At 51.5% G+C, this 23654-nt stretch overlaps 1 protein-coding gene across 3 annotated transcripts; it reads left to right on the forward strand.

Moving 5' to 3' along the window:
* The first annotated feature begins 11013 nt into the window (after window positions 1–11013).
* LDB1 (LIM domain binding 1) lies at window positions 11014–23498 on the forward strand. Of its 3 annotated transcripts, none has more exons than XM_004749414.3 (11): window positions 11014–11371; window positions 19473–19575; window positions 19699–19743; window positions 19859–19934; window positions 20048–20150; window positions 20323–20495; window positions 20975–21097; window positions 21335–21418; window positions 21513–21636; window positions 21838–21980; window positions 22679–23498. In XM_004749414.3, exons 1-11 carry the CDS (start codon window positions 11347–11349, stop codon window positions 22907–22909), a joined length of 1230 nt encoding a protein of 409 aa, XP_004749471.1. In that variant the 5' UTR covers window positions 11014–11346; the 3' UTR covers window positions 22910–23498. The 3 variants fall into 3 exon arrangements, with proteins under 3 accessions (XP_004749471.1, XP_004749470.1, XP_004749472.1); XM_004749413.3 differs by having other exon boundaries at window positions 11103–11371; window positions 21838–21986; XM_004749415.3 differs by lacking the exon at window positions 11014–11371 and adding an exon at window positions 16618–16896 and having other exon boundaries at window positions 21838–21986.
* Window positions 23499–23654: the final 156 nt, after the last annotated feature.

Below are 23654 nucleotides of genomic sequence, written 5' to 3' on the forward strand. Positions count from 1 at the left end.
GGTGCCTGGGTAACTCAGTGGGTTAAAGCCTCTGCCTTCAGCTTGGGTCATGATCCCAGGGTACTGGGATGGAGCCCCACATCAGGCTCTCTGCTCAGCGGGGAGCTTGCTTCCCCCCCCCTCTCTGCCTGCCTCTCTGCCTACTTGTGATTTCTGTCAAATAAATAAATAAAATCTTAAAAGAAAAGTCTATACCAAGAAAAAAAGTGTCGATTCCATATATATGATTCTATAACTTGCTTTTTTTCAATATACTAATAATATCCTAGTAACAATATACTAGTCTTTACTGAGATCTTATTTATTAATACCTTAGTGAGTACCAGTTCCATTATATGACTATACTATTATTTAAATTATATTTAAGTTATTTCAAATTTTTCACTATTACAGATTGTTACAGTGAACATTCTTGTACATGTGTATATGTATATTCACCCATTTGTACATTCTGTCTATGGAATAGTTTCCTTCCAAAGAGATTGCTGAGTTAAAGGAGGTATACAATTGAAATTTCAGCGGATAATGTCAAACTGCTCTTTAGGAAGGTTATATCAACATACATTCTCACACACACACAAAAAAAATTCATGGAAGGAAAGGACCCCTGTTAGGGACTGAATTGTAACCCTCCTCCTCATCCAGGCAAAATTTATATGGTTAAGGGCTCCACCCCCAATATGAGTGTATTTGGAGATACAGCTTTTATGGAGGTAATTAAATTTAATGACATCATAAAGATAGGAGCCTAATCCAATAGGACTGGTGTCAGAAGAGAAAGAGAGACCTGCAAGCCAGGGAAAGAGGTCTCACCAGAAACCAGCCCTGCGAGTACCTTGATCTTGAACTTCCAGCCTCTAAAGCAATGAGAAAATAATTTTTTGTTGTTTAGGCCACTTAGTCTATGGTATTCTGTTATGGCAGCCCATGTAAATTAATACAACCTCCTTTTATTTTCTTAATATTTCAAGTGTATTCGTTTTGTCTTTCCAAATGGGCTTTAAAAGCCACAAAATCAGAAACTGAATCTGTTCACCATTTTTTCATAAAATTGTCAAATGAGAGAAATACTAAATTTTATTTCCAAGAATTTGGAAATAATTTGCCTATGAGAAATCATTAAGAACCAACACAGGATGGCACAACTGTTCCTCTATGGAAGAAATATATCCTTTTTTTTCCTCCAAAAAGGGATTTTTCTTTAAGATTTTATTTATTATTTGACAGAGATCACAAGTAGGCAGAGAGGCAGGTGGGGGAGATCCCGGGACCGGGGCTCCATCCCGGGACCGGGGCTCCATCCCGGGACCGGGGCTCCATCCCGGGACCCTGGGATCATGACCTGAGCGGAAGGCAGAGGCTTAACTCACTGAGCCACACAGGCACCCCCCTTCCAAAAAGTGATTTTATTATAGCACTGGGACAGGACCCATGGGCAGAAAAAGCAGCCTGGAAGAAACAAATTCTAAGAGATGCCCAATAAATACTGGGTGATTGGGGCTCTAATTATGGTCATTACTCTGGTGATAGGGCTTTGGGAAGAACATTAATGTTAAAGCAGAAAACTATGCCATTTTGTTTTTTCATCTTCCGATGAAACAGTCTATTCTCATAAATATGTCTGCATGGAATCTACTCAAAAAGATAAGAATATATAGGGGCACCTGGGTGACTCAGTTGGTTAAGCACCCAACTCTTGATTTCATCTCAGGTCACAATCTCAGGGTCCTGGGACCAGTCCAGCACAAGGCTCATTGCTCAGCAGGGAAGTGCTTCTTCCTCTCCCTCTGCCTCCTGCTCTCCCTGCTTGTGCTCTCTCTCTTTCTCTCTATGTCAAATAAATAAATAAAATCTTTTTTAAAAAAGGGGGGTGGTTCCTGGGTGGCTCAGTCATTAAGCATCTGTCTTCAGCTCAGGTCATGATCCCAGGGTCTAGGATTAAGCTTTATGTCGGGTTCCCTGCTCGGCAGGAAGCCTGCTTCTCCCGCTCCCACTGTGCTCCCCTGCTTGTGCTCTCTCACTCTCTCTCTCTCTGTCAAATAAGTAAATAAAATATTTAAAAAAAAAAAGGTAAGAATATATCTTTGGATCTCCAGTGCCGCCCAGACAGGTGTGTCATGGTTTCTTGTCTCCTTGGCAGGTGTATTTCTTCCTTTCTTATTTTTTTTTTTTTAAGATTTTATTTTTCAGCAATCTCTACACACAACATGGGTCTTGAAATCACAATCTTGAGATCAAGAGTCACATGGTCCACCGAGCCAGTCAGGTGCCTGGTAAGTGCATTTCTTTTCTTTCCTCCCCTTTCTCCCTCTTTCTTTCTCTCTCTCTTTCTTTCTTTCTGATTTTATTTGAGAGAGAGGGATAGCCAGAGGGAGAGCTAGCACAAGCAGGGGGAGCCAGAGAGGGAGAAGCAGGCTTCTAGCTGAGCAGGGAGCCCAATGCAGGACTTGATCCCAGACGTGAACTGAAGGCAGATGCTTAACCGACTGAGTCACCCAGGCACCCCTGGCAGGTGCATTTCCAAGAGCCATAAAGGAAAACCTCAGAGGTACCTGCCTACCTGGCTCAGCTGGTAAAAGATGCAACTCCTGATCTCAGCATTGTGCATTCGTTGGACATAGACATTAATTAAAAAAAAAATTTTTTTAGAGGCACTTTGGGTGGCTCAGTGGGTTAAGCTTCTGCCTTCGGCTTAGGTTATAATTTCAGGGTACTAGAATTGAGCCCTGCATCGGGCTCCCTGCTCGGCGGGGAGCCTGCTCCCCCACCATCTCTGTCTGCCTACTTGTGATCTCACTCTCTCTCTCTGTCAAATAAATAAATAAAATCTTTTAACAAATTAAAAATTTTTTTTAATTAAGAAAAAAATTTTAATTAAAAAATAAAAGGAAAGGGGCACCTGGGTGGCTCAGTCAGTTGAGTATCCAACTCTTGATTTCAGCTCAGGTCATGATCTCAAGGTCCTGAGATGAAGCCTTGGCCTCTGTCTTCGGCTCAGGTCATGATCCCAGGGTCCTAGGATCAAGCCCCACATCGGGCGGTCTGCTCCGCAGGGAGCCTGCTTCCTCTTCTTTCTCTCTCTGCCTGCCTCTCTGCCTACTTGTGATCTCTGTCTGTCAAATAAATAAGTAAAATCTTTTAAAAAAAGAAAAAAAAATATTCTCTCTCTCTTTCCTCCTCTCTCCTGCTCTCTCTCTCTCTAAAATAAATAAATAAATCTTTAAAAAAAATAAATAAATAAAACCTCATAGACCACCAAACTTTGGGAAACTCCCATCATATGTCCTTGCTTGACTCCATGCTCACCATAGACCTAGGGGATATAGTAACTGACTTCCCATACCATTTTTTTCTTTTTTAAGATTTATTTATTTAACAGAGAGAGACACAGCGAGCAAGGGAACACAAGCAGGGGGTGTAGGAGAGAGAGAAGCAGGCTCCCCTCTGAGCAAGGAGCCTGACTCAGGCTTGATTCCAGGACCCTGGGATCATGACCTGAGCTGAAGGCAGAGGCTTAACCCACTGAGTCACCCAGGCACCCCTTCCCATATCATTTTCTATGTTGAGAATGTGTGTTGATCAAATGAGACAAAATGCCCAGTTCACACAACATATTTTCCAGTGTGAATTAGCACACTGGTTTATTTATTGAGTGCCTACTATATACCAGGCACTGTTCTAGCTACTGGAGATACAGCAATCACAAAACAGAAAACAAAAACAAAAACAAAAACAAAAACCCTCCCTAGTGGAGCTCAAATTCTACTGGGGAGACAATCTGCAATGTATATAGAGTCAAAATAATATCAGAGAGCCATTAAGTGCTATCAGAAAATATTTGGGGGGGGCGCCTGGGTGGCTCAGTGGGTTAAAGCCTCTGCCTTCACCTCGGGTCATGATCCCAGGGTCCTGGGATCGAGCCATGTGTCGGGCTCTCTGCTCACCCAAAAGCCTGCTTCCCCATCTCTCTCTCTGTCTGCCCCTCTGCCCACTTGTGATCTCTGTCTGCCAAATAAATAAATAAAAATCTTTAAAAAAAATATTTGGGGGGCACCTGGGTGGCTCAGTGGGTTAAGCCGCTGCCTTCGGCTCAGGTCATGATCTCAGGGTCCTGGGATCCAGTCCCGCATCGGGCTCTCTGCTCGGCGGGGAGCCTGCTTCCTCCTCTCTCTCTCTCTCTCTGCCTGCCTCTCTGCCTACTTGTGATCTCTGTCTGTCAAATAAAATAAATAAAATCTTTAAAAAAAATATTTGGGATGGAGAGTGAAAAAGATTAAGTGGGAACAATTTTATATGGTGTGAACAGGTAAAGCCTTTGAGGAGACATGTGAAGTTAAGACCAGAAGCACATGGAGGACTTAGCCATTCGAAGAGCATTCTGATGTCAGAACAGTCAGCACATAGGCTGTGAAGTGGGAACCCATAACCTATGTGTTGTGTTTCAAAGGAAGACGAGTTTTTTTTTTTTTTTATACAGATGTTTCTTTTTTTTTTTTTTTTTAAGATTTTATTCGTCCATTTGACAGACAGAGATCACAAGTAGGCAGAGAGGCAGGCAGAGAGAGAGAGAGGAGGAAGCAGGCTCCCTGCCAAGCAGAGAGCCCGACGCGGGGCTCGATCCCAGGACCCTGGGATCATGACCCGAGCCGAAGGCAGAGGCTCTAACCCACTGAGCCACCCAGGCGCCCCAGGAAGACGAGTTTAACTAAAATATTCCAGAGAAGAGGGAGAGTCTACCAAGATAATGTTTCACGTGTATTTAATCTGTGTGAGTCAGTCTCCTGAATCTGATATGTTCTGATTCACTACTTAAATTGAATCTCTAGGCCTGTAACCAATGCTAAAGACCACACATGGTGTATTTGGAAACCTTCAGATGGCCCCCCATAATCTCTGCTTCTTCTTATTCACACTCTTCTTAGCCCCCTCTGACACCCCTATATTGTAGCAGGATTGATCTGTATGACCAATACCATAAAGTGGAAATGATGATCTATCACTTCTGAGATGATGTTACCAAAAGACTAAGGCTTTCAGCCCAGGTGCTCTTGTTTCTCTCTCTCTGAAAGTAATGTGCCTTGTTGTGAGAGCAGCCTTATGGACAGTCCACAAAGCAAAAAACTGAAGCTTCTGTCCAACAGCCACTGAAGAATGGAGGCCTACCAACAACCATGAGAGGGAACTTGAAGCAGATTCTCTAGCCCCAGTCAAACCTTGTGGACCCTGACAACAGCTTGACTATAATGTTGTGAGAGCCCCTGAGCTAAAACACCAGCTAAGCCACTTCTGGATTCCTGACTGGAAAAAAATTGAGTGAAATAACAGAAGTTTATTGTCTTAAAATGCTAAGTTTGAGGCTAACTTATTCCACTGCATTAGATAATTAATATACCTGGACTGTAGTTACTCTGCCAGGGACCTGCAGACACTTCAGGCACTTTCTCTTTTGGCGCTTAATTTTTAGTTCCCAAAACCCAGTTTTGTTTTGTTTTTTTTTTTTAAGATTTTATTTATTTATTTATTTGACAGACAGAGATCAAAAGTAGGCAGAGAGAGAGGAGGAAGCAGGGGCCCTGCGGAGCAGAGAGCCCAATGCAGGACTCGATCCCAGCACCCTGGGACCCTGACCTGAGCTGAAGGCAGAGGCTTTAACCCACTGAGCCACCCAGGCGCCCCCCAAAATCCAGTTTTAAGGAATGGTTTAGTCTTCCACTTGCTGCCATATGTCGTTGGATTCTTGCAATATCCCCGGAATAAGTAGAAAAGCAAAGATTACTATCCCCCTTCTACTGAGGGAAAAATTGAGGCTAAGGAAGGGTTGATCCACTGGGGCAGAGGCACTCAGTGAGGCTCCTTAGTTCCATGACTGTACTAAGCAGGTGCTTATTGAAGGAGAAATAAATGAATAGGTTTCATCCACTTGGTGGGAATGCTGTGAAATAAAAGGAACTGTTCCCAAATATAGGCATGCATAAGAATCATTAGAGAAATTTCTTTAAAATGCAGACTACTAAAAATAAATAAATAAAATAAAATGCAGACTACTCAGATCCTCTTCCTTCTCGGGAAAGAGATCTTCTATCCGAAGGTGGGGACTTCTTTATATTTAACAGGTTTCCTGGGAGATTATGAGTGTTTTTTTTTTCTTATGATTTTTTTTCTTATGATTTTTCTTTTTTCTTTTTTTGTTTTTAAAGATTTTATTTACTTATTTGACAGAGAGAGATCACAAGTAGGCAGAGAGGCAGGCAGAGAGAGAGAGAGAGAGAGAGAGGAGGAAGAAGGCTCCCTGCTGAGCAGAGAGCTGGATGTGGGACTCTATCCCAGGACCCTGAGATCATGACCTGAGCTGAAGGCAGCGGCTTAACCCACTGAGCCACCTAGGCACCCCTCTTATGATTTTTCTTATGATTTTATTTCTCTACACCCAATGTGGGGCTCAACCTTACAACCCCAAGATCAAAAGTTGCATGGTCTACAGACTGAGCCAGTCAGGCGCCCCTTCCTGGGAGTTTCTTACACACTTTAGAAAACTGCTTTGGCAGACAAAGAAGTGGTGGTTGTATATCGTGATGGTGATAATGATGGTAAATGGACAAGAGGGAAAGGCCTCATGTGCTCGGGCAGAGGAGGATAAATCCTGTCCAAATTCTTATATCACTCACCAAAGTTGTAGGATATATACCAGGTTCTAGGTGTTCTGTTAGGTGCTAGGGATAGAGCCCTTAAGACATATGTCATCTACATCCTCAGGGCGCCTGGGTGGCTCAGTGGGTTAAGCCTCTGCCTTTGCCCCAGGTCATGATGCCAGGGTCCTGGGATGGAGCCCTGGCATCAGCATCGGGCTCCCTGCTCAGCGGGGAGCCTGCTTCCCTTCCTCTCTCTCTCCCTGCCTCTCTGCCTACTTGTGATCCCTGTCTGGCGAATAAATAAAATCTTTTTTTTTTTAAAGATTTTATTTATTTTATTTGACAGACAGAGATCACAAGTAGGCAGAGAGGCAGGCAGAGAGAGAGAGAGAGAGGAGGAAGCAGGCTCCCCGCCGAGCAGAGAGCCCGACGCGGGACTCGATCCCAGAACCCTGAGATCATGACCTGAGCTGAAGGCAGCGGCTCAACCCACTGAGCCACCCAGGCGCCCCGAATAAATAAAATCTTAAAAAAAAAAAAAAAAAGACATATGTCATTTACATTCTCAGTGGAAAAAGAAAATTCGTCCTTGAAAGAGAGTGATGCCAATATTTGTGGGTGTTTCAGGGGTAAAGAAATGTGGGAGAGCAGGACAAAGTCAAGGTCAAGAGAGGGAGAAGCAGAAGCCCACCTCTTTTTGGGAACAAGCTGACCTAGTTGCTTCTGCTGCCTGCCTCTCTGTAGGACTCCCCTCCCTCTCTCCTTTCCTTACCTCACCTCTTCTCCTCAGTACCTCCTACTTTACTTCATCCCATGTCTACAGTCCATCTTGCGCTAATGACTGGTATTAAAAAATACTGGAATGTATTATTGAATTATTCACTTTAAAATGATTAATATATGGCATGTAATTTCACCTCAAAAAGAAAAAAAAAATACTAGGTTCTCATATCCATCCATCCCTATCAGCTAAGCTTGCCATCCTCTTGGACACGTCATTATATTAAAGTCCTTCTACATAGGCTCCTTGCCTTCCTACCACACCCCAGGTTCACCTGCCAGGCAGCTCTTAATTTCCCATTTTTGCCAGTACCACAATTCTGAAAATTGCTCCAAAGGTGTTCTCTCCTTCCCCAGGTCTGGTCCATAACTAAAAGTAAACCAGGGAGAAGAGCACTAGGTTGAGTACTTGTTAACTGTGTGACCTTGGGGAAGATATTTAACCTCTTTAAGTCTGCTTCCTCAAGGACTTAAACCATTTACCTTAATCATTCATTCAACCGAACTGAGATGGTATTTCCTTACAGAAAATGGGGATACTAGATCACCTGGGGTAGGGGGGGTTCCTTCCCAGAGGGAGATGAAGCTTGAAACTGAGGTTTAAAGGAGGGATTAACTAATTAGTAGGCAAGAAGAAGGAGAAGAATGTTTTACAGACAAGTTCAAATTTATTAATATCTCTGAATCTCAGTTTTTTGCTTGTTCAGTGGAGGTAATAACATCTTCCTCCTGAGGTCTTAATGAAAAGTAAGTGGAATCACAGGTATGAAACACCTAGCACAGTGCCTGGTACAAACTGTATGCTCCAACACAGTTTTGCTTCTTTCTTGACTTCCAACTTCCATATGTGTAATCTAGAATGGAACTTCAGATTCATTCACAGAAGGCAAAGTCTCCATCCAGTGGGTTGCAAGCTCCTTTGTCCACCCAGGTGATTGGTGATCACCATGGAATCTGGCCAAGCTAGTTGTTTGGAATGAGTGGCCTCAGGGGTAAGTGGTCACAAGATTGGGGGAAGGCAATCTCATGGACAGTAGAGAAAGAAAAGGTTCAAAGCAAGCAGTCCCCCTCCTCCACACTATTTCTTTCTTCTTTTTTCTTAAATTATTTTATTTATTTATTTGACAGAGAGAGATCACAAGTAGGCAGAGAGGCAGTCAGAGAGAGAGAGGGGAAAGCAGGCTCCCTGCTGCGCAGAGAGCCCGAAGGGGGGCTTGATCCCAGGACCCTGGGATCATGAACCAAGCTGAAGGCAGAGGCTTTAACCCACTGAGCCACCCAGGTGCCCCTCTTCCACTATTTCTAATCCTCCGGTCCAATCCAGCCCACTCCTGACACTCTAGAAATAAGAGATAACCTCACTGAAAGCAGAAAAGAGCTAAAGTATACTGAGAACTGACTACATGGTTGGCATCAGGCTAGGTGACTGGACATACCTTGTCTATTGATTCTCACCAAGCTGCAGGTACCAATTACAGAAGGTAAGGCCAGAGCTCAGAGTAGGGAAGTCAGTTGTTCTGTCACTTGCTCTAAAGAGGGGCAAAGCTGGAATTCAAAACTCGGTATCCCAAATTCCAGGTGTGGGTTCTGTTGTTCTAGATTCCCCTCACTCCCTCTAGTGCTGACCTCTGCCTGGGGCAATGTGAGGAGATAGACACAGGCAGGGGATGCTGTCTAGAAACACCTGGCTTCAGTCAGGTCTCTACAGCTCCCGCCTCCCCTCCCACCCCTGGAGTGGGGGAATCCACAACGTGGTTGGGAATGCAGGCCTTAAGAGTGTGGCTATGATCACAGCTCCCCTCCTCCACCCTCTCCTAAGCATATGGAAGGGGTCTGCCTCTCTAAGCAGGCCCTCTTTTTTTTTTTTTTTTTCTGTTTAGATTTTATTTATTTATTTGAGAGAGAGAGATACACGAGAAGGCAGAGAGGCAGGCAGAGAGAGAGGGGGAAGCAGGCTCCCCACTGACCAGAGAGCCCTACTTGGGGCTTGATCCCAGGATCCCCGAGATTCATGACCTGAGCCAAAGGGAGAGAGGCTCAACCTACTGAGCCACCCAGGCGCCCCCAGGCCCTCTTTTCAATCCCCAGACTATGCATCTCCCCATCATTTCATGCTCCCTCAGCAAAAACAAAGGTGGAGAGAAGGGGGTCTCATAAACACTTGAACCTCCACATCTGAAACCCTCCCCCACCTGGTCAAGCCAGCTGTGCAAACTCTGGGCAGGAGTGAGGGCAATCAGGCACACCCCCCCCCCCCAAATTACAAAGGGGAGGAGGATCCCCTACCCAGTCTGGGCCAGATGCCCTAGAGAGGGGATACCAGCCCAGGTCCCCAGTGTCTACTTCCAGAGCCCACCTTAAAGGTTAAGCTGGCAGCCGGGGACCCCCCAGAAGGAAAAGGGCCAGCTCTCCCAAACAGCTCCCTTCCCCTCCCTCTTCCCTGCTAATAGGTATTTCCTGTTTATGAGGCTGCTAAGGCTGGGCTTTTGGGAAGGGATGGAGATGGAGGCCCCCCCTTCCTAGGGCTGGGCTGGGGAGTCCTTGAGGAGTGCCTGAAGGTTGGGAGGCTCCTCCTTGGGGAAGAAGTGTTCGTTACACTGAACAGGCTGACTTTCATCCTTCCCACACCCCCACCAACGCCTCAGCCCCTACGGGTAGGGGTCACTGGAGGGGTCTCCTTCCTGTTCTCCCCAGTCGCCAGGCCCCCAAAGGAGAGCAGCCTGTAGGCGAGAGGGGAGTAGGCCCGGACTGGATGGAGAAAGGGGGAAGGGAGGAGAGTGTCTTCACTGATGAGTCAGAGCCCGCAATGGGGAAGGCAGGCCTGCGGATTACCCCCTCCCCAGCCCAACCTGGCGGTCATTCCACTGCCCCCCTCCCCCCAGCAAAATGCAGATCCCAGCCTTAGGCGGGGGAGGGAGGACCCCCACTTAATTAACCCTTTTGGCTCTAGTCCTAACTGGTTTAGCAGGCACGGGAGGGGTGGTTAATTTAGGGAGGAGGTGAGCTGGGTTGCTACAGGAATTAGGAGAGTGCTTTCCCCGCCCAGGTGGGGGGGGGGGGATGGGATTTAAAGGCTTTCCAGAATAAGATTGGGGTCTCAGAGAGCGTGAGCGAGGGGGAGGAAGGGGGTGTCGGCAGTCCCTTTTCCTTCCCCGAGCGCGCCCGAGGTGGAGGGGAGAGCTACACCTCACGGCCCACCCTGGCTCCGCCTCCTCCAGTCCCGGCTCCCGCTCCAGCTCCAGCTCAGCTACGCTCCCAACTCGGCGGCACCCGGAGGACGGACACCAAACGCTAGGCTTCGCCTCTTCTCCCCCCCCCCCCGCCCCTCCCCTCTAGGGTCTCAGCCTCCGTCTCCTTTTTTAAGAGCTGCGTCACATGCATGCCGTTCCCTCAACGCTCCCGGCCCCTCTCCGCCCGCCCGCCGCGCAGCGCACGCACGTCGCCGCTCGCTGCGCGCTCGCCCGGGTCACTTTGACACGGCTCTCCCCTCCCACTAGCAGGCAATTAGCATATTAATAAAGCCCGGCCCAGCCCGCCTGGGGCTGGAGAGCGAGCGCGGACGACAGCGAGAGTGCGAGCGAGCGCGGGAGGGAGAGGGGGTGAGCGGCGGCGGCGGCGTTGGCGGCGGGGAGGGCGGCGGGAGCGCACAGACACGCACACGCACACGCGCACACACGGACACACACTCCGGAGACGCACACCCGCGCGCACACACGCAGAGGCAGCTCGCCTTCCTGCCTGGCTTCCTTCCTGTCTGCTCCGCGCCTGACAGGCCCCTCGCTGCAGCCAGGGGCCGCCAGCTCCGGGCCGAAGCCGGGCCGGGCCGGCGGCGAGGGCAGCGGAGCCGCGGGCAGCGGCGGCGGCTCATGCCCGGCCTGTCCCCGCGCGGGGCGGGCACCGTGACTCGGCTGGGCCCCCAGCGGCGGGCGATGTGAAGATGTCAGTGGGCTGTGCCTGTCCTGGTGAGTGGGGCGCGCGGCCGCCCGGCCCCTCCCTCCCAAGCCCTCCCGACAGATCCCTCACCCCTTGTTTGGCGAGAACTTGTGTGGGGAGCGTCGATGGCATGGCGGAGGTCGGGGGCTGTGAGGGGTATGCGGGGCCTTACTCCGGGGGAGGGCTCTCAAATGCAGATACGTAGAAGTCCAGAGGCAGGGAAGGGGGTGCTAGGGGTAGTCAGTGTGTCCGTGGCGGGGGGGGGGGGCTGTGTGTGTGTGTGTGTGTGTTTTGGTGGGGGACGCTAATTGAGGAGGGGCTTGGGGGGCTGAAATTCCCAGAATTCCAGGGTGTTAGCCAATCAGAAGTGAGTCTGGACTTTTGACCCCCCCTCAGGTCATCATAGAGTTGTGATTGGCTGGTTTGGCTTGCCCCCCCTTCCCTGCTGCCTATTCCCTCTTACTTTTCCTGTGATACCCCCCCTCCAGGCTGTTTTTGTGGACTGTGTTTGGGGGGGAGGGATTGATTGGGGCCCATCTTGCCCCCTCCTTCCAAATTTTCCTGCCTGTTGCCAGGCGAGGTTAGCCCTCCTGAGGGACAAGAGGTACCCTGGGGAGGGGGGGGTGCAGATAATTGGGCCCTCGGGGTCTGGCATCTCCACCCTAGTGGGAGGGGTAATATGGTGGCTACAGGCAAGTTAGGAAATAGAGTGATTTGTGGGAGTCAAGTTCAGGGGAGCAATACTTGACCCCAGAGTGAGAACTTGGAAGAGGACTCAGGCCCAGATCCCTGTCTCCCCAAAACACTTACCAACTCTTGCTAGTGACAGCCTGGGTCTGAGGTTTTTTCTGGGGAGGGGGAAGGCTCTGCCTCACTGCTAGAAGGAAAGAGAGAGGCTATGTCACTGGAGAGGTAGTCTTCAGAGGTCCTCAGAACATTGTTTATCCTCCTCCTCAGGACTCTGGGTTTTTGAATTAAGTGCAGGACCTCCTCTTGTCCCAGGCCGGAGTTAGCTTTCTTCTGAAAGTCAGGTGTCCCAGCATCTAGCCTGGTTTGGATCCTTGGCTTCTCCACAAGCCCTGTTCTCTGGGGAGCCCCATACTCCACAACTGAATCCCCACTACACACCACACACACACATACACACTCACAAACAAACATATACACACAGTCCCCAAGGGGAGCTGCCAGTGCTGAAGCTTCCTTGAAAATCATGTGACACAGGCCAAGCTGGGCTGGGCACACATTGAAAGTGCCTGCTGAAGCTGACGTTTAAGGGCCATGGGGGAGTCCCTTAAGGAAGGGAGGACTAGTAGAGAGAGCTTGAGGATCCTGGAATATCTGGGTGTGGGAACCCCTGGCTCCTGCTGCAGAGGGTGGGGGAGAGGAGGAAAGGGAAGAGCTCACCAAGCTAGAATCCTGCCTGGCCCTTCCTGCTCCTACCAGCTTGGTGTGCATGTTTATATATGTATTTTCTTTATAATTGCCCTATGCTGGGTATCCATTCAGATCCATCCACACTGTGAGTCCTCCCCATGGCCTTCATCCTCCATCACCACACAGGAACTTAGCAGAAACTAAGGCTCTGAACAAGCTAGAGGGCTGAGTCTTAAATTTCGATTCATAGTTCCTACAAATAGTGGGTAGGAGGTGTGTATGGAAGCGTTGTCAGGCTAGAGGTAAATGAGAGGTTGGTCCTAAAGTTGAGGCAGGGTGCCTGGGACCAGGAGGAGAAAGGATAAAGTTTCCCCCTCAGTTTCCCTGGGAGCAGCATGGGGATGGGAAGAGGACCCATGCACAGGGCGGGGGGGTGTGTGGTGGGGGACAGCTTCAGTCAATGCCTCAAAAGACATGTTCCTTTTGTGTGTCTGGGGGACACTCCTGGCTGGAGGAAAGGGGGGCAAACGATGGCTATGAGTGGGGAGTTTTTTTCCTGAATGTGAAGAAGTCTTTTGGATTGATAGCGCAGAGAGTGGATGGAGGTTAGACTTCAAGGAGAACCAAATGGAGAGGGGCCTTGGAGTGGCCTGGGGGTGGGGAATGTTGGGAGTTGGAGTAAGGGAGGGGACCAGGCTTGTTTGGATGGGTGGGAGCACATGGTTGAACACAAGGGCATCATGGCAGCATGTACAGTCTGGGCCCAGATACCCCCCCACACACTTGAGCAGGCCTGGGGTGGGGGCCGAGGCGCCCTGGCAGGCCGCCTGCCTGCTGCCTGCCTGCCTGTCTGAGTCTCTCCTTTGTGCTCTGCTGTCTCCCGGCTCCTCCTCCTCCCCCAGCCCAGCAGAGACAGCACATGCCCCACACATGTGACTGAGGGAAGCCAGAGCACACGCAGACCCACACACATGCAAACGCGGAAGGAAACACCACAAGACACAGACATACACACCCCTACCCCCCCAGCTCCCATAATGCTTTTGGAGTAGGTAATAGCTTCTGAAGCTTTGGTCAGGAGCAGGGAGAACCTCTGCTAAGGGGCATCACCTGGGCAGGGCAGGTTGCTGAGAGAGCCTGGGCCTGTCTGGGGCAGCATGTGGCTCAGAAGGGTTAAGGCAGGGAGGAGTAGGGGGAGGGGAGGAGGCAGCAGTGGTGGCGGCTGGGAGCCAGGAGAGGAGGATGGCAGAGCGCCAGGCCAACGGGAGGCCGGGCACAGACAAAGGAAGGGGGGCAGGCACACTGGAGGCCTGGGTCAGGGAGCCCCAGGGGCCCGGGCAGGGGGCAGTGCTGGTACCTTATCCTGTGGGCTGGGACAGGCTGCTGCCCTTCAGAGTTCCACCTCCAAGACGGGTGCTCCTCTCTCCTTCATCACCTTTGTCATTCTTTGCTGCTCTGTGCTTTCTCCCCACTGCACCCTCCCCTTCCCTGCCCCACCAATTTTAGGGCCTTCTAACTTCGACTTGTTTCTTTAGCTGGACCTCTTTTGCTCCTGTATAAGTGGGGGAATTAAGTCAGAACTGAGAAAGGAGCAGACTTGCTAGAGAAGGGGAACCAGGAGCAGGGCCCCTTTTTGAGTGATGGGCCAGAGTCCTGATACTTCTTGGTATTTGGGGGCCTTTCTGAAATTTGAGGAGACAAACTGGGTGGGGGTTCTGAGCTCTAAACTGGGGCCAGAAGCCAGAGCACACACAGCCCCATCCCTCTTCCTCATGTAGACAAGTCATTTGGAACCTGGAGTGGCCATTCCTTGGAGGGGGAAGGGAATGGGAAATGGCTGCCGTGCCCAGGGCTGGGCTTATATGAGTGGGGCTAGAAGTCCAGGGTTCCAGTTCAGGCCCTCCTGTTTCACTATAATCTGCTCAAGTTAGCATTGTATTTGGCCCTGTATTCAGTAGGGATCTCTTGAGGTACTGCCTTATGAATGCACTCTGGGAAGTTTAAAGGCATGAAACAAATGATAGGAATTGTCCTGTCACTAGGGGAGAAGTGTGGTCATCTCAGAGTTGGGCTGTTTATTTGGGAGTCAGTGGAATATTTCAGTTCCTGGTGGTAGGCAGTATGTTTCAGGGTCTGGCTGAATGTCATAGATTTCAGTGTTTGTGAAAGCCGGAGCATATCCTTCGGTCAGAACAGGATGGAGAATGGTATGCAGGTTTCAGGGAGGGTGGTGTATGGGATAAGTCCCTGGGTAATAGACGATCAGGTTGTGTATATAATAGTCCGTCACAGGTTTGGGGGGTATAATGCAGCTTGGGGTGTGTATGTTGGGGGTCAAAGGGCATGTGTCGCAGGTCCCAGTGTGTACAGAAGTCAGGGCTGTCATAGACTATGTATGTGTGTGTGTGTCTTGGGTTTGGGTTTATTTGGTTTTTGAGGTATGTCGCAGGTTGAAATCTGTATCAGGTTCTGTTTTAGGTGAAAGGAAGAGGTGTTATTCATTGTGAAGGGTGTTCAGAGAGCCAGGTGCAGTAGGACTGCAAGTCAGCCAGGGTGACTGTCATGAGAAACCTTGCCGTGAGGCTGTGCGAGTGTGCTTGGGAGTGGGGCAGGGCAGAGAATAAGGAATAGAGACTCAAATTGCAAAGCGATAGGAGGTCTGTATGGCTTCACCCCCTCCTGTGTGTGTGTGTGTGTGTGTTTCCTTTTTCCTTTTTCCTTTCCTTTTTCCTATCTGTCCAGGTAGTAGGGCCTGGACCACTATCCAAGTTTTAGAAACACTTCCTGTCTTGGGATTTCTCCGTTGCATTAGAAAGCAGGCCCTACTTCAGTAACCACATACCATTTTTTTCCCCCTGGGATGAGGGTAGGACTCAGCAGCACACTAGGTCCTTTCTGGGGACTGCTAGATGGGCAAATTGGCCTTCCCTAGCTGTGACAGTGCCTCTTTCCCTTGCACCCATGAGACTCTGGTGGTGGGGGTTAGGGAAGGGGGTTAGGAACTTAGCTGGGTTGGGGAGAGGGAGCTTGGAATGTCCCCCTCCCTCCAGTCACTGTTTACCCACTGAAGCAGAGTGTGTCTCTGTCAAAAATAACCCCCTGGAGGCTCCCCCCAGCTGCTCTGGGATTTCACCAGGGGCGGAAGCCCAGGGTGGCAGCTCTGGCCAGCCTTCCAACCTGGAAGATCACAGGGGGAGAGGGAGAGAGATTTGGGGGATGTTGGGGAGGCAGTTTGAAGATACTGGGAGTCTTCAGAGAGGAGAGCACCCTTTTCCATCCCTGCCAGTGGCTCTGGCTAGCCTGCGCACCCCAGAGCACCAGGCCTGGGGCTGGGGGTTGGGGGCATTTCAGTTCCTGGCCTCACACACCTCCCCTCCATCCAGGTCTCTCCAGGCCCAATCTGTTCTGTCTCCATCTCTCCCTCTGTCTCTCTCGGTCTCTGTCTCTCTTTTGTTTTTCTCAGCAGTCCTCCCTGCCTGCCTCCGTCTCTCCCTCCCTCCCTCCCTCTCTCCCTCTTCCTCTTTCCTCGCAGGGAGGGGGCGGGGCCGGTGGGGGCAGCTCCACCCTCCGCCCGCCCTGGGGCCTCATTCTGAGAGAGGCTCGGAGATCCGAGAGCGAGCGGGGAGGGAGGGATAGAAAGGGAGAAAAGGAAGGGAGCCGGCGGGCGCTGCGTGTGTCTGTGCGTGTGCAAGTGTGAGTGAGTGTGAGTTCTGGGCCCTGCCTCTCCTGGTGCCCCGGTGGAGGGGCCTGCTGGCCTGGGGAGGGCGGGCGGGCTGCTTGGAGGCAGAGGCAGCGAGAGGCGGCGGCGGGGAGAGCCGAGGAGGAGGAGGAGGAGAGAGGAAAGAGCGGAGCAGCCATTGTTGAGGGAAACCTTGCAAACAAAGAAGGCTCCGGACTCCCCGCGGCCCCCCGCCCCCCAGGCCGGCCCCCTGGCCCCCAGCCCCCGGCCCAGTGGCCATTGTAACTTTCCCCCGGGGCTGTGGCCGCCGCGGGGCGGGCCAAGGCTGTGCGTGCGAGTCTTTGTGCGGCCGGCAGAGTGGAGCTCCCAGCCAGGCCTGCCTGTCCCACTCGGGACATGAGCGGCTGAAGTTGGCCTCCTCAGTCCTCACCCCTGCCAAGGCCCCTCTGGGCTTCCAGCTGCTCCCTGCACCTCTCCTGGCCCCCTCAGTTCTCCCAGGTAAGTCTGGGCACCCTGCAAGCCTGTTGGGAGTGGGTGGAAGATCCTGGGTCTGGCCCCGGCCTGGTATGCTTAGCTGGGGGAGAGGTGCCCCAGCTCATAGAGGCCAGGGCTCTCAGGCCTGCTGACCTGTGGTCAGCCCCCAAAGGGAGGGGGCCCGCCCTTAGGTCAGGCTGGTTACCATGGAAATGCCCAGCTGGAGGTGCCCCCCTCAGCCCCAGGATGCAGCTTCCATCCTGAGAAAACTTTACTAGTTCTGGGCTCTACCTCTCATCTTCATCCTCCTAAGGGCTCCCAGATTGCTAGGGGTTGTGTGTGTGCGGGGTTGGGGGGTGGGCTATGTATGACTCCAAGGCTGATGACACATCCCCTTCACCCCCACCCCCTCTTTGCTCCCTCTACCCCTGCTGCTGGGGACAGGCAGCAACAGGGACAGATGGTCTGGGTGATGTTCCCTCCCCTTCTCTTCTCACTCCCAAGCCCTTGTGCTGGGGCTACTGGGAGTTGCTATGGCTCTGAAGAGATGCTGAGTTTGTTTGTGTCCATTCACTGGAGGTATAAACAGAGGCCTCAGAGCTTTGGGCTTTAGCTCTTCAGAACTGTTACCCAGCCCCAGGCAATGTCTGCCTGGTCTCTGGTGAGAGAAACTGAAGCTCTGAAACTTTTTTCAGAATTAGAGAGGAACCCAGGTGTCCTATCTTCTGAGGGTCTTGAGCTGACACAATCAAGTAGTCCTGAAACTGTGCGGCAGAGGCGGTGATGTTTTTGGGGAACGGATGGCCTAGGAAGGGGGCAAAGACCAGGTCTTATAATCTAGACTCTTGGGTCATTGGCCAGACCTGGCCTTTGGTAATCTCTGGGAGCTGGGGGTTCTTACATGGCCTTAGTCTACCCATCTACGGAGTGGGGAGACTTGGGACTGGTGAGGGGGGCGGCGGGGAGGACTGTCTCTTTCCTAAGGTTATAGGCTCCTCATTCAGTCTAGACGGGCATGTGAAGGCTGTGTGCTGTGCTGGGAGCATGTGGATATGGCCTGTGAGAGATCATGCACTGGGCAAGGGCCTGTTGCAGGAGCCCTGGTCCTGCCTGGGGCTGCTGGGTTCCAGCTCTTGGTAGGCATGTCAGGGCGAGCTGAGTGTGGAAGCCTGCTAGGCAGGATGAGGCACACGCGTGTACAGGCACACACAGGCTCTGAGTCTTGGCACCTTCAGGAACTGTGTAGTGTAGGCCCCTTTGGGACCCTCCTTTTGCCCATATTGTGAGGAGGGGGCCCTGGAGAGATAATTAAATGATGCATGTTGGCACAGGGTCTTCTTTTGTCTGTTTCCCTAAGGAACAAAATAGATTTTGCATCTAATTTGGGGAGGGGGGGTTAGATACAGCCAATATGGTCACCTTTCCAAACGTAATCAAGTTCTGGGGATGCCAGGAAGCACCTAGGTGCTAGGACCTTCCTTCCTGTGCCTCAGTTTCCCCTCCTCTCTGGTAGAAAGGGGGAAGATAGGATTGTAGGGGTGCCTGGTTCATATCTAACTATGAATGTAAGATTTCCAGGAAATAGTACACCAGGAGTAGTGTGCTGCTCATTGAGGTGGATAGGGGACACGTGTGCCCATGCATAGAGAACATAAGCAGAGACCTCTGTCTAGTTAACCTCATAGAGCCCCCGGGAGCCTAGGTTCCTTCCCAGGCCTAGATTTGTAAGTAGAGTGGAATCCATTGGAGGCCTGTCTGTCTCTTTTCTCTACTGCAAGTCTCAGACATGAAAGGAGGTTGAGGCTTTGGGTTTCTGGTTTGGAGACAATGCTAGACCCACGGTGGGTGTGGGGGAGGGGGCTGTGCTGATAAGAGAGTGGCCGTTGGTGGAGGAGGCAGAAGGCCCAACTGGTTATCTGGTGGGAGGCACCCAGCAGGCACCCACTCCCCTTTATCTTTCTATCCCCTGCCCTCCTGAGACCCTGGGGTGGGGAGGAGGGGCAGGGAGTTGGCAAATTTCACACACACACACACACCAGTATCCCCTCCCCCCAGCTTGGTCTCTAGAGGGCAATAGAGGGGTGGAAATACTACAGGATATGGGAATCAGATCTAGGCCCAAGTCCTAGCTCTGCCACAGTTACTAGCTCTGTGATTTTGGCAAGACCCCTTGAGCTTCCTGTTGCCTCATCTGTAAAATGGGGATTTTTATAGTTGACCCTGCTACCTCCCAAGGTCGTTGTGATGATTGAACAATATAATATAGCTGAAAAGGGGATTTATCAAAATTAGAGTCTAATGTTTGGATATTCATTTATTTTATGGTATTGACATTTCTTCCCAGTTTCAATTCTGTTATCCAGGGCTCAGCCACATGAAGAAATGTGGTCTTGGTTAATAGGGCTGAGTACTTCTAGTTTCATGATAAAACAAAATTGAAGCTAGATTTAGAAGCAGAGGTACCTGTTCCTTTGGGTCATCCCTATCCCCAGTCCACCCACTCTGGGGGCTCTGGAAGACTAGTCCCTGTCCGCACAGTCTAGGAGACTTCCAGGAAAGATCCTGGGACTCAGAGGACCCTTTCTTCCTTTCCCTTCCAGGTTGTTCCTCAAAGTCGTTCAAGCTGTACTCACCGAAGGAGCCCCCGAACGGCAACGCCTTCCCCCCCTTCCATCCCGGCACCATGCTAGATCGGGATGTGGGGTGAGTCTTAACCCACTTCCCATCTCTTCTTCTGATGGGATCCTGCCTGAAAGGGGGAGGGAGTGGCACTCCCCAATAGTTCCTGTCTTCCACCCCATTCTCATAGCCTCTTCCCTTACACAGCCCAACTCCCATGTACCCGCCTACATACCTGGAGCCTGGGATTGGGTAAGTGGAGTCCAGTAAGGAGGGAGGTGCTTTCTATTATATGGCTGAAGGCAGAAGTGGGGGGTGGGGTGGGAATACTCTTTTCCTACTGACCTCCCTTCTTCACTTCCCCCAGGAGGCACACACCATATGGCAACCAAACTGACTACAGAATATTTGAGCTTAACAAACGGCTTCAAAACTGGACAGAGGTATGACCAGGGGAAGAGGGCTGGGAGGGGGAGGACCATCTGGGAACCCCTGTGGGTTGTCTTCTAACACACACACACACAAACATACAAATATCCTGCCCTGTGCTCCTTAGGAGTGTGACAATCTCTGGTGGGATGCTTTCACAACTGAGTTCTTTGAGGATGATGCCATGTTAACCATCACTTTCTGCCTGGAGGATGGACCAAAGAGATATAGTGAGTGGCCTCTGGGGGTCCTGCTGGTTCTACTGTGAGAGTAATACCTCCTGTGTCCATCTAAGGACTGGGAGTAGGTATTTGTCTCCGGGGGTCTGTTTTGGCAATGATGGCATCTGTCTGACCCCTTTGGAAGTCCTTCTGTTCTATTGAGTTTGTCCCATCTCTACAGCCATTGGCCGGACCTTGATCCCACGCTACTTCCGCAGCATCTTTGAAGGGGGTGCTACGGAGCTGTACTATGTGCTTAAGCATCCCAAGGAGGCATTCCACAGCAACTTTGTGTCCCTCGACTGTGACCAAGGCAGCATGGTGACCCAGCACGGCAAACCCATGTTCACCCAGGTCAGCAGCCCAGCTGGATGTGGAACACTGAAGCACTTGGTTTTGAGTCCCCTCCTTTCTCCCAAAATATGCTCAGCTGTTCCCCAGGGAGGCAGAACGGGAAGTGCCAAGACAGGAAGGGAGTGGTAGGCATGCACAGCCTCCATCAGGCCTTTACTGAGTTTGCACGTGACAGTTTTCTGGGCCGCAGGGGTGCACCAGTGAAAGAGAACCTGCTCTCATTGAGCTTATAGCAGATGAGTGTATCACTAGCTACTTGGGAAGAGGACAAGGGTCTATTTAGCATTACTGCTGTGCGTGTGTATGTTGGGGGGGGTGGCTGACAGATGTGTGAACATGTGATCTTGGTCAGTTATGCGCCCAAATTCATGGGCAGGTGGCAGAAGTGTATTCAGTGGGAGGGTTGTGAGCAAACGCGAGAACAGGTGCACTTTCAGGTACATGGGGAGGGGGCAGGGACGTGACAAGCTTGTCTCCAGGTGTGTGTGGAGGGCCGGTTGTACCTAGAGTTCATGTTTGACGACATGATGCGGATAAAGACATGGCACTTCAGCATCCGGCAGCACCGAGAACTCATCCCCCGCAGCATCCTTGCCATGCATGTGAGTCGTAGGCAGCACCCAGGCTGCCAGGGTTGAGGGCAGGAACTGGGGAGGGTGGCTGGAACAGGGTCTGGCGTTTTGTGACTGTGACCTCAGACAGAGGGTTAGAGTATCTCCGTCTGAAGAATGGGTTTCATAGCAGCTCCTCTTCTCCCTCAGGAGCATCACAAGGCTCAGGTGATAGGTCAGATGAGCAGGTGCAGCCCAGGTGCTAGTGTTCTCTTCCTCCTCACCTAGGCCCAGGACCCCCAGATGCTGGATCAGCTCTCCAAAAATATCACCCGGTGTGGGCTGTCCAATTCCACTCTCAACTACCTCCGAGTGAGTCCTTCATTGCGTAGTTTCTGCCCATCCCACTGGGTGTCCACTCCACGTCAGCTCTCCCCTGACAAGCCACCTCGTGGTCTCCCCTTAGCTCTGTGTGATACTCGAGCCCATGCAGGAGCTCATGTCCCGCCACAAGACCTACAGCCTCAGCCCCCGTGATTGCCTCAAGACCTGCCTTTTCCAGAAGTGGCAGCGCATGGTAGCACCCCCCGGTAAGTGCCTTCCACCTGCCCCTGCTCTTACCGGGACCCAGTGGCACTCCCCGCCCCTGGTTCCGTCCCCTCGAAAAGCCCCTTCCTCACTCCTGGCTCTGCAAGATTGGGATCAGGGTAGGCTCAAGCTCTTTAGGGACCAGAATGGGGAGCAAGGGACTGGAGGCCTTTCCCCTCCTAAATCTCCTTTTCTTGGCACAGCGGAGCCCGCACGGCAGCAGCCCAGCAAGCGGCGGAAACGAAAGATGTCAGGGGGCAGCACCATGAGCTCGGGGGGCGGCAACACCAACAACAGCAACAGCAAGAAGAAAAGCCCAGCCAGCACCTTCGCCCTCTCCAGCCAGGTACCTGTAAGCATCTCGGCTTTCTTCTCTCTTCTGGGCTGCCCTACTGCTGACCCCTAACCCTTGACCCTGCCCCAGCCTGAGCTCACTAGCAGGCATAGAAGCAAAGACAGTTTTTCTGGTGTACTCTGCCAGCATGGGCTGGCTCCTGTCACTGATGAGAGTCCTTGTCAGTCCCATGGCATGGTTGTGATCACAGACTCAGAACGTAGGACACGAAGGGACAGAGACAGCCATGAGAACGTGGATGTTCAGGAGAGACAGCTTGGAGGCACACATACCATTAGACACACACTGACAGAGGGACACACGAATTTGTACGTGTGCAATTCTAGAACATGCACATATGCACATGCACACACTTTCCCCATTGGTGTTTTGCTATCTGCTTCCTCTGTCTTACATGTGGACGAGGTTTAGGAGCCCTCTGAAGTTTGGGGGAGATGAACTAGGGAGCAAGGGGAGTAGATTGACTTCTCCTAGAACCTAGTGTTTGTGGGTTAAAGGCTGTGACGCTCTGCAGTCCTTCATTGGGAAGGATTCCAGGGACTGAGGGTGTCAGAGGAGTTGGGGTTTTAAATTGGGGTGAGAAGGGCTTGGGGGTATTGAGTTTCCTGGGTGGGTATTGGGGCTCTCTGCTGCCCTGGGCCGGGCGAGCCCCTGCCCCGATTATGTTTGGGGACCTCCGCCACTCTCAGGATGTGATGGTGGTGGGGGAGCCCACCCTGATGGGCGGGGAGTTCGGGGACGAGGACGAGAGGCTCATCACCCGGCTGGAGAACACCCAGTTTGACGCGGCCAACGGCATTGACGACGAGGACAGCTTTAACAACTCCCCCGCCCTGGGCGCCAACAGCCCCTGGAACAGCAAGCCTCCATCCAGCCAAGAAAGCAAATCGGAGAACCCCACGTCACAGGCCTCCCAGTAAAGGCCGTGCCATGGCCACCCAGTGCTCTGCCTGCCTGCCCCACCCCTCGCAGCCCCAGGGAGCAGAAGACAGAATGAAGAGACTGAGCATCTAAAATGGGCAGCCTCCATCCACCCACTTCAGGGAGGAACTGGACTCGCTGGGGGCAGGTGCCAAGATTTGCCCCCCAGTGGCCCTGGGCTGGGCCTGGCCTCTGCAGAGCCTTTTGGGGGAAGGGGTTACTCATGTGGATGCCTGCGTGGACCCTGGGCCTCTCAGAAATGTCCTGACTATCCCCCAGGGCATTTGCCTCCATCTTCACCCCAGGTTCTGGGTTCCCCATCCTCCTGATCCCACCCCCTTCAAGCCTGGGGTTGTTTATCCCACAACCCTTAGGGACTTAAAGTTATGGGGCTTGGTTGAGTGCCCCTTTCCTAAGCCTTCCCCTAGGTGGCTGGTAGTAGAGGGCTGAAGCTCTGGCTCCTCCCTGCAGCCACCTATCCCAGCTCCCAAGTTTTTTAAAAAATAATATTATTAAAAATGTAAGTTTAAAAAAAAATCACTCATGTACCCCCTTTTTCCCTTATTAAAAAGTCCAGCTACCTCCCTACTCCTGGCAGATGTGGGGCTTGGGGCCCAGGCGGAGGTGAGTGTGGGGGTGGAGGTGTGCATTGCCATTTTTTACAGTTGGAGAGCTTCAGACCAAGGACATACTTTGCCATCTCTCTTCCCTTTTCTCTGGGGTGACTGGAGTTGGGGAAGGCAT

This window comes from Mustela putorius, unplaced genomic scaffold, assembly GCF_011764305.1.
Source record: "Mustela putorius furo isolate JIRA1106 unplaced genomic scaffold, ASM1176430v1.1 tig00003909_pilon_pilon_pilon, whole genome shotgun sequence".
Taxonomy (NCBI): Eukaryota; Metazoa; Chordata; class Mammalia; order Carnivora; family Mustelidae; genus Mustela; species Mustela putorius.

Bases quoted from the DNA above. Each gene is read 5' to 3' on its own strand.
- LDB1 (XM_004749413.3), top strand. From the start codon at position 11,347: ATGTCAGTGGGCTGTGCCTGTCCTG. The intron at 11,372-19,472 runs GTGAGTGGGGCG...TTTCCCTTCCAG, and splicing joins AGTGGGCTGTGCCTGTCCTG to GTTGTTCCTCAAAGTCGTTC. The intron at 21,098-21,334 runs GTGAGTCGTAGG...CTCCTCACCTAG, and splicing joins GCAGCATCCTTGCCATGCAT to GCCCAGGACCCCCAGATGCT.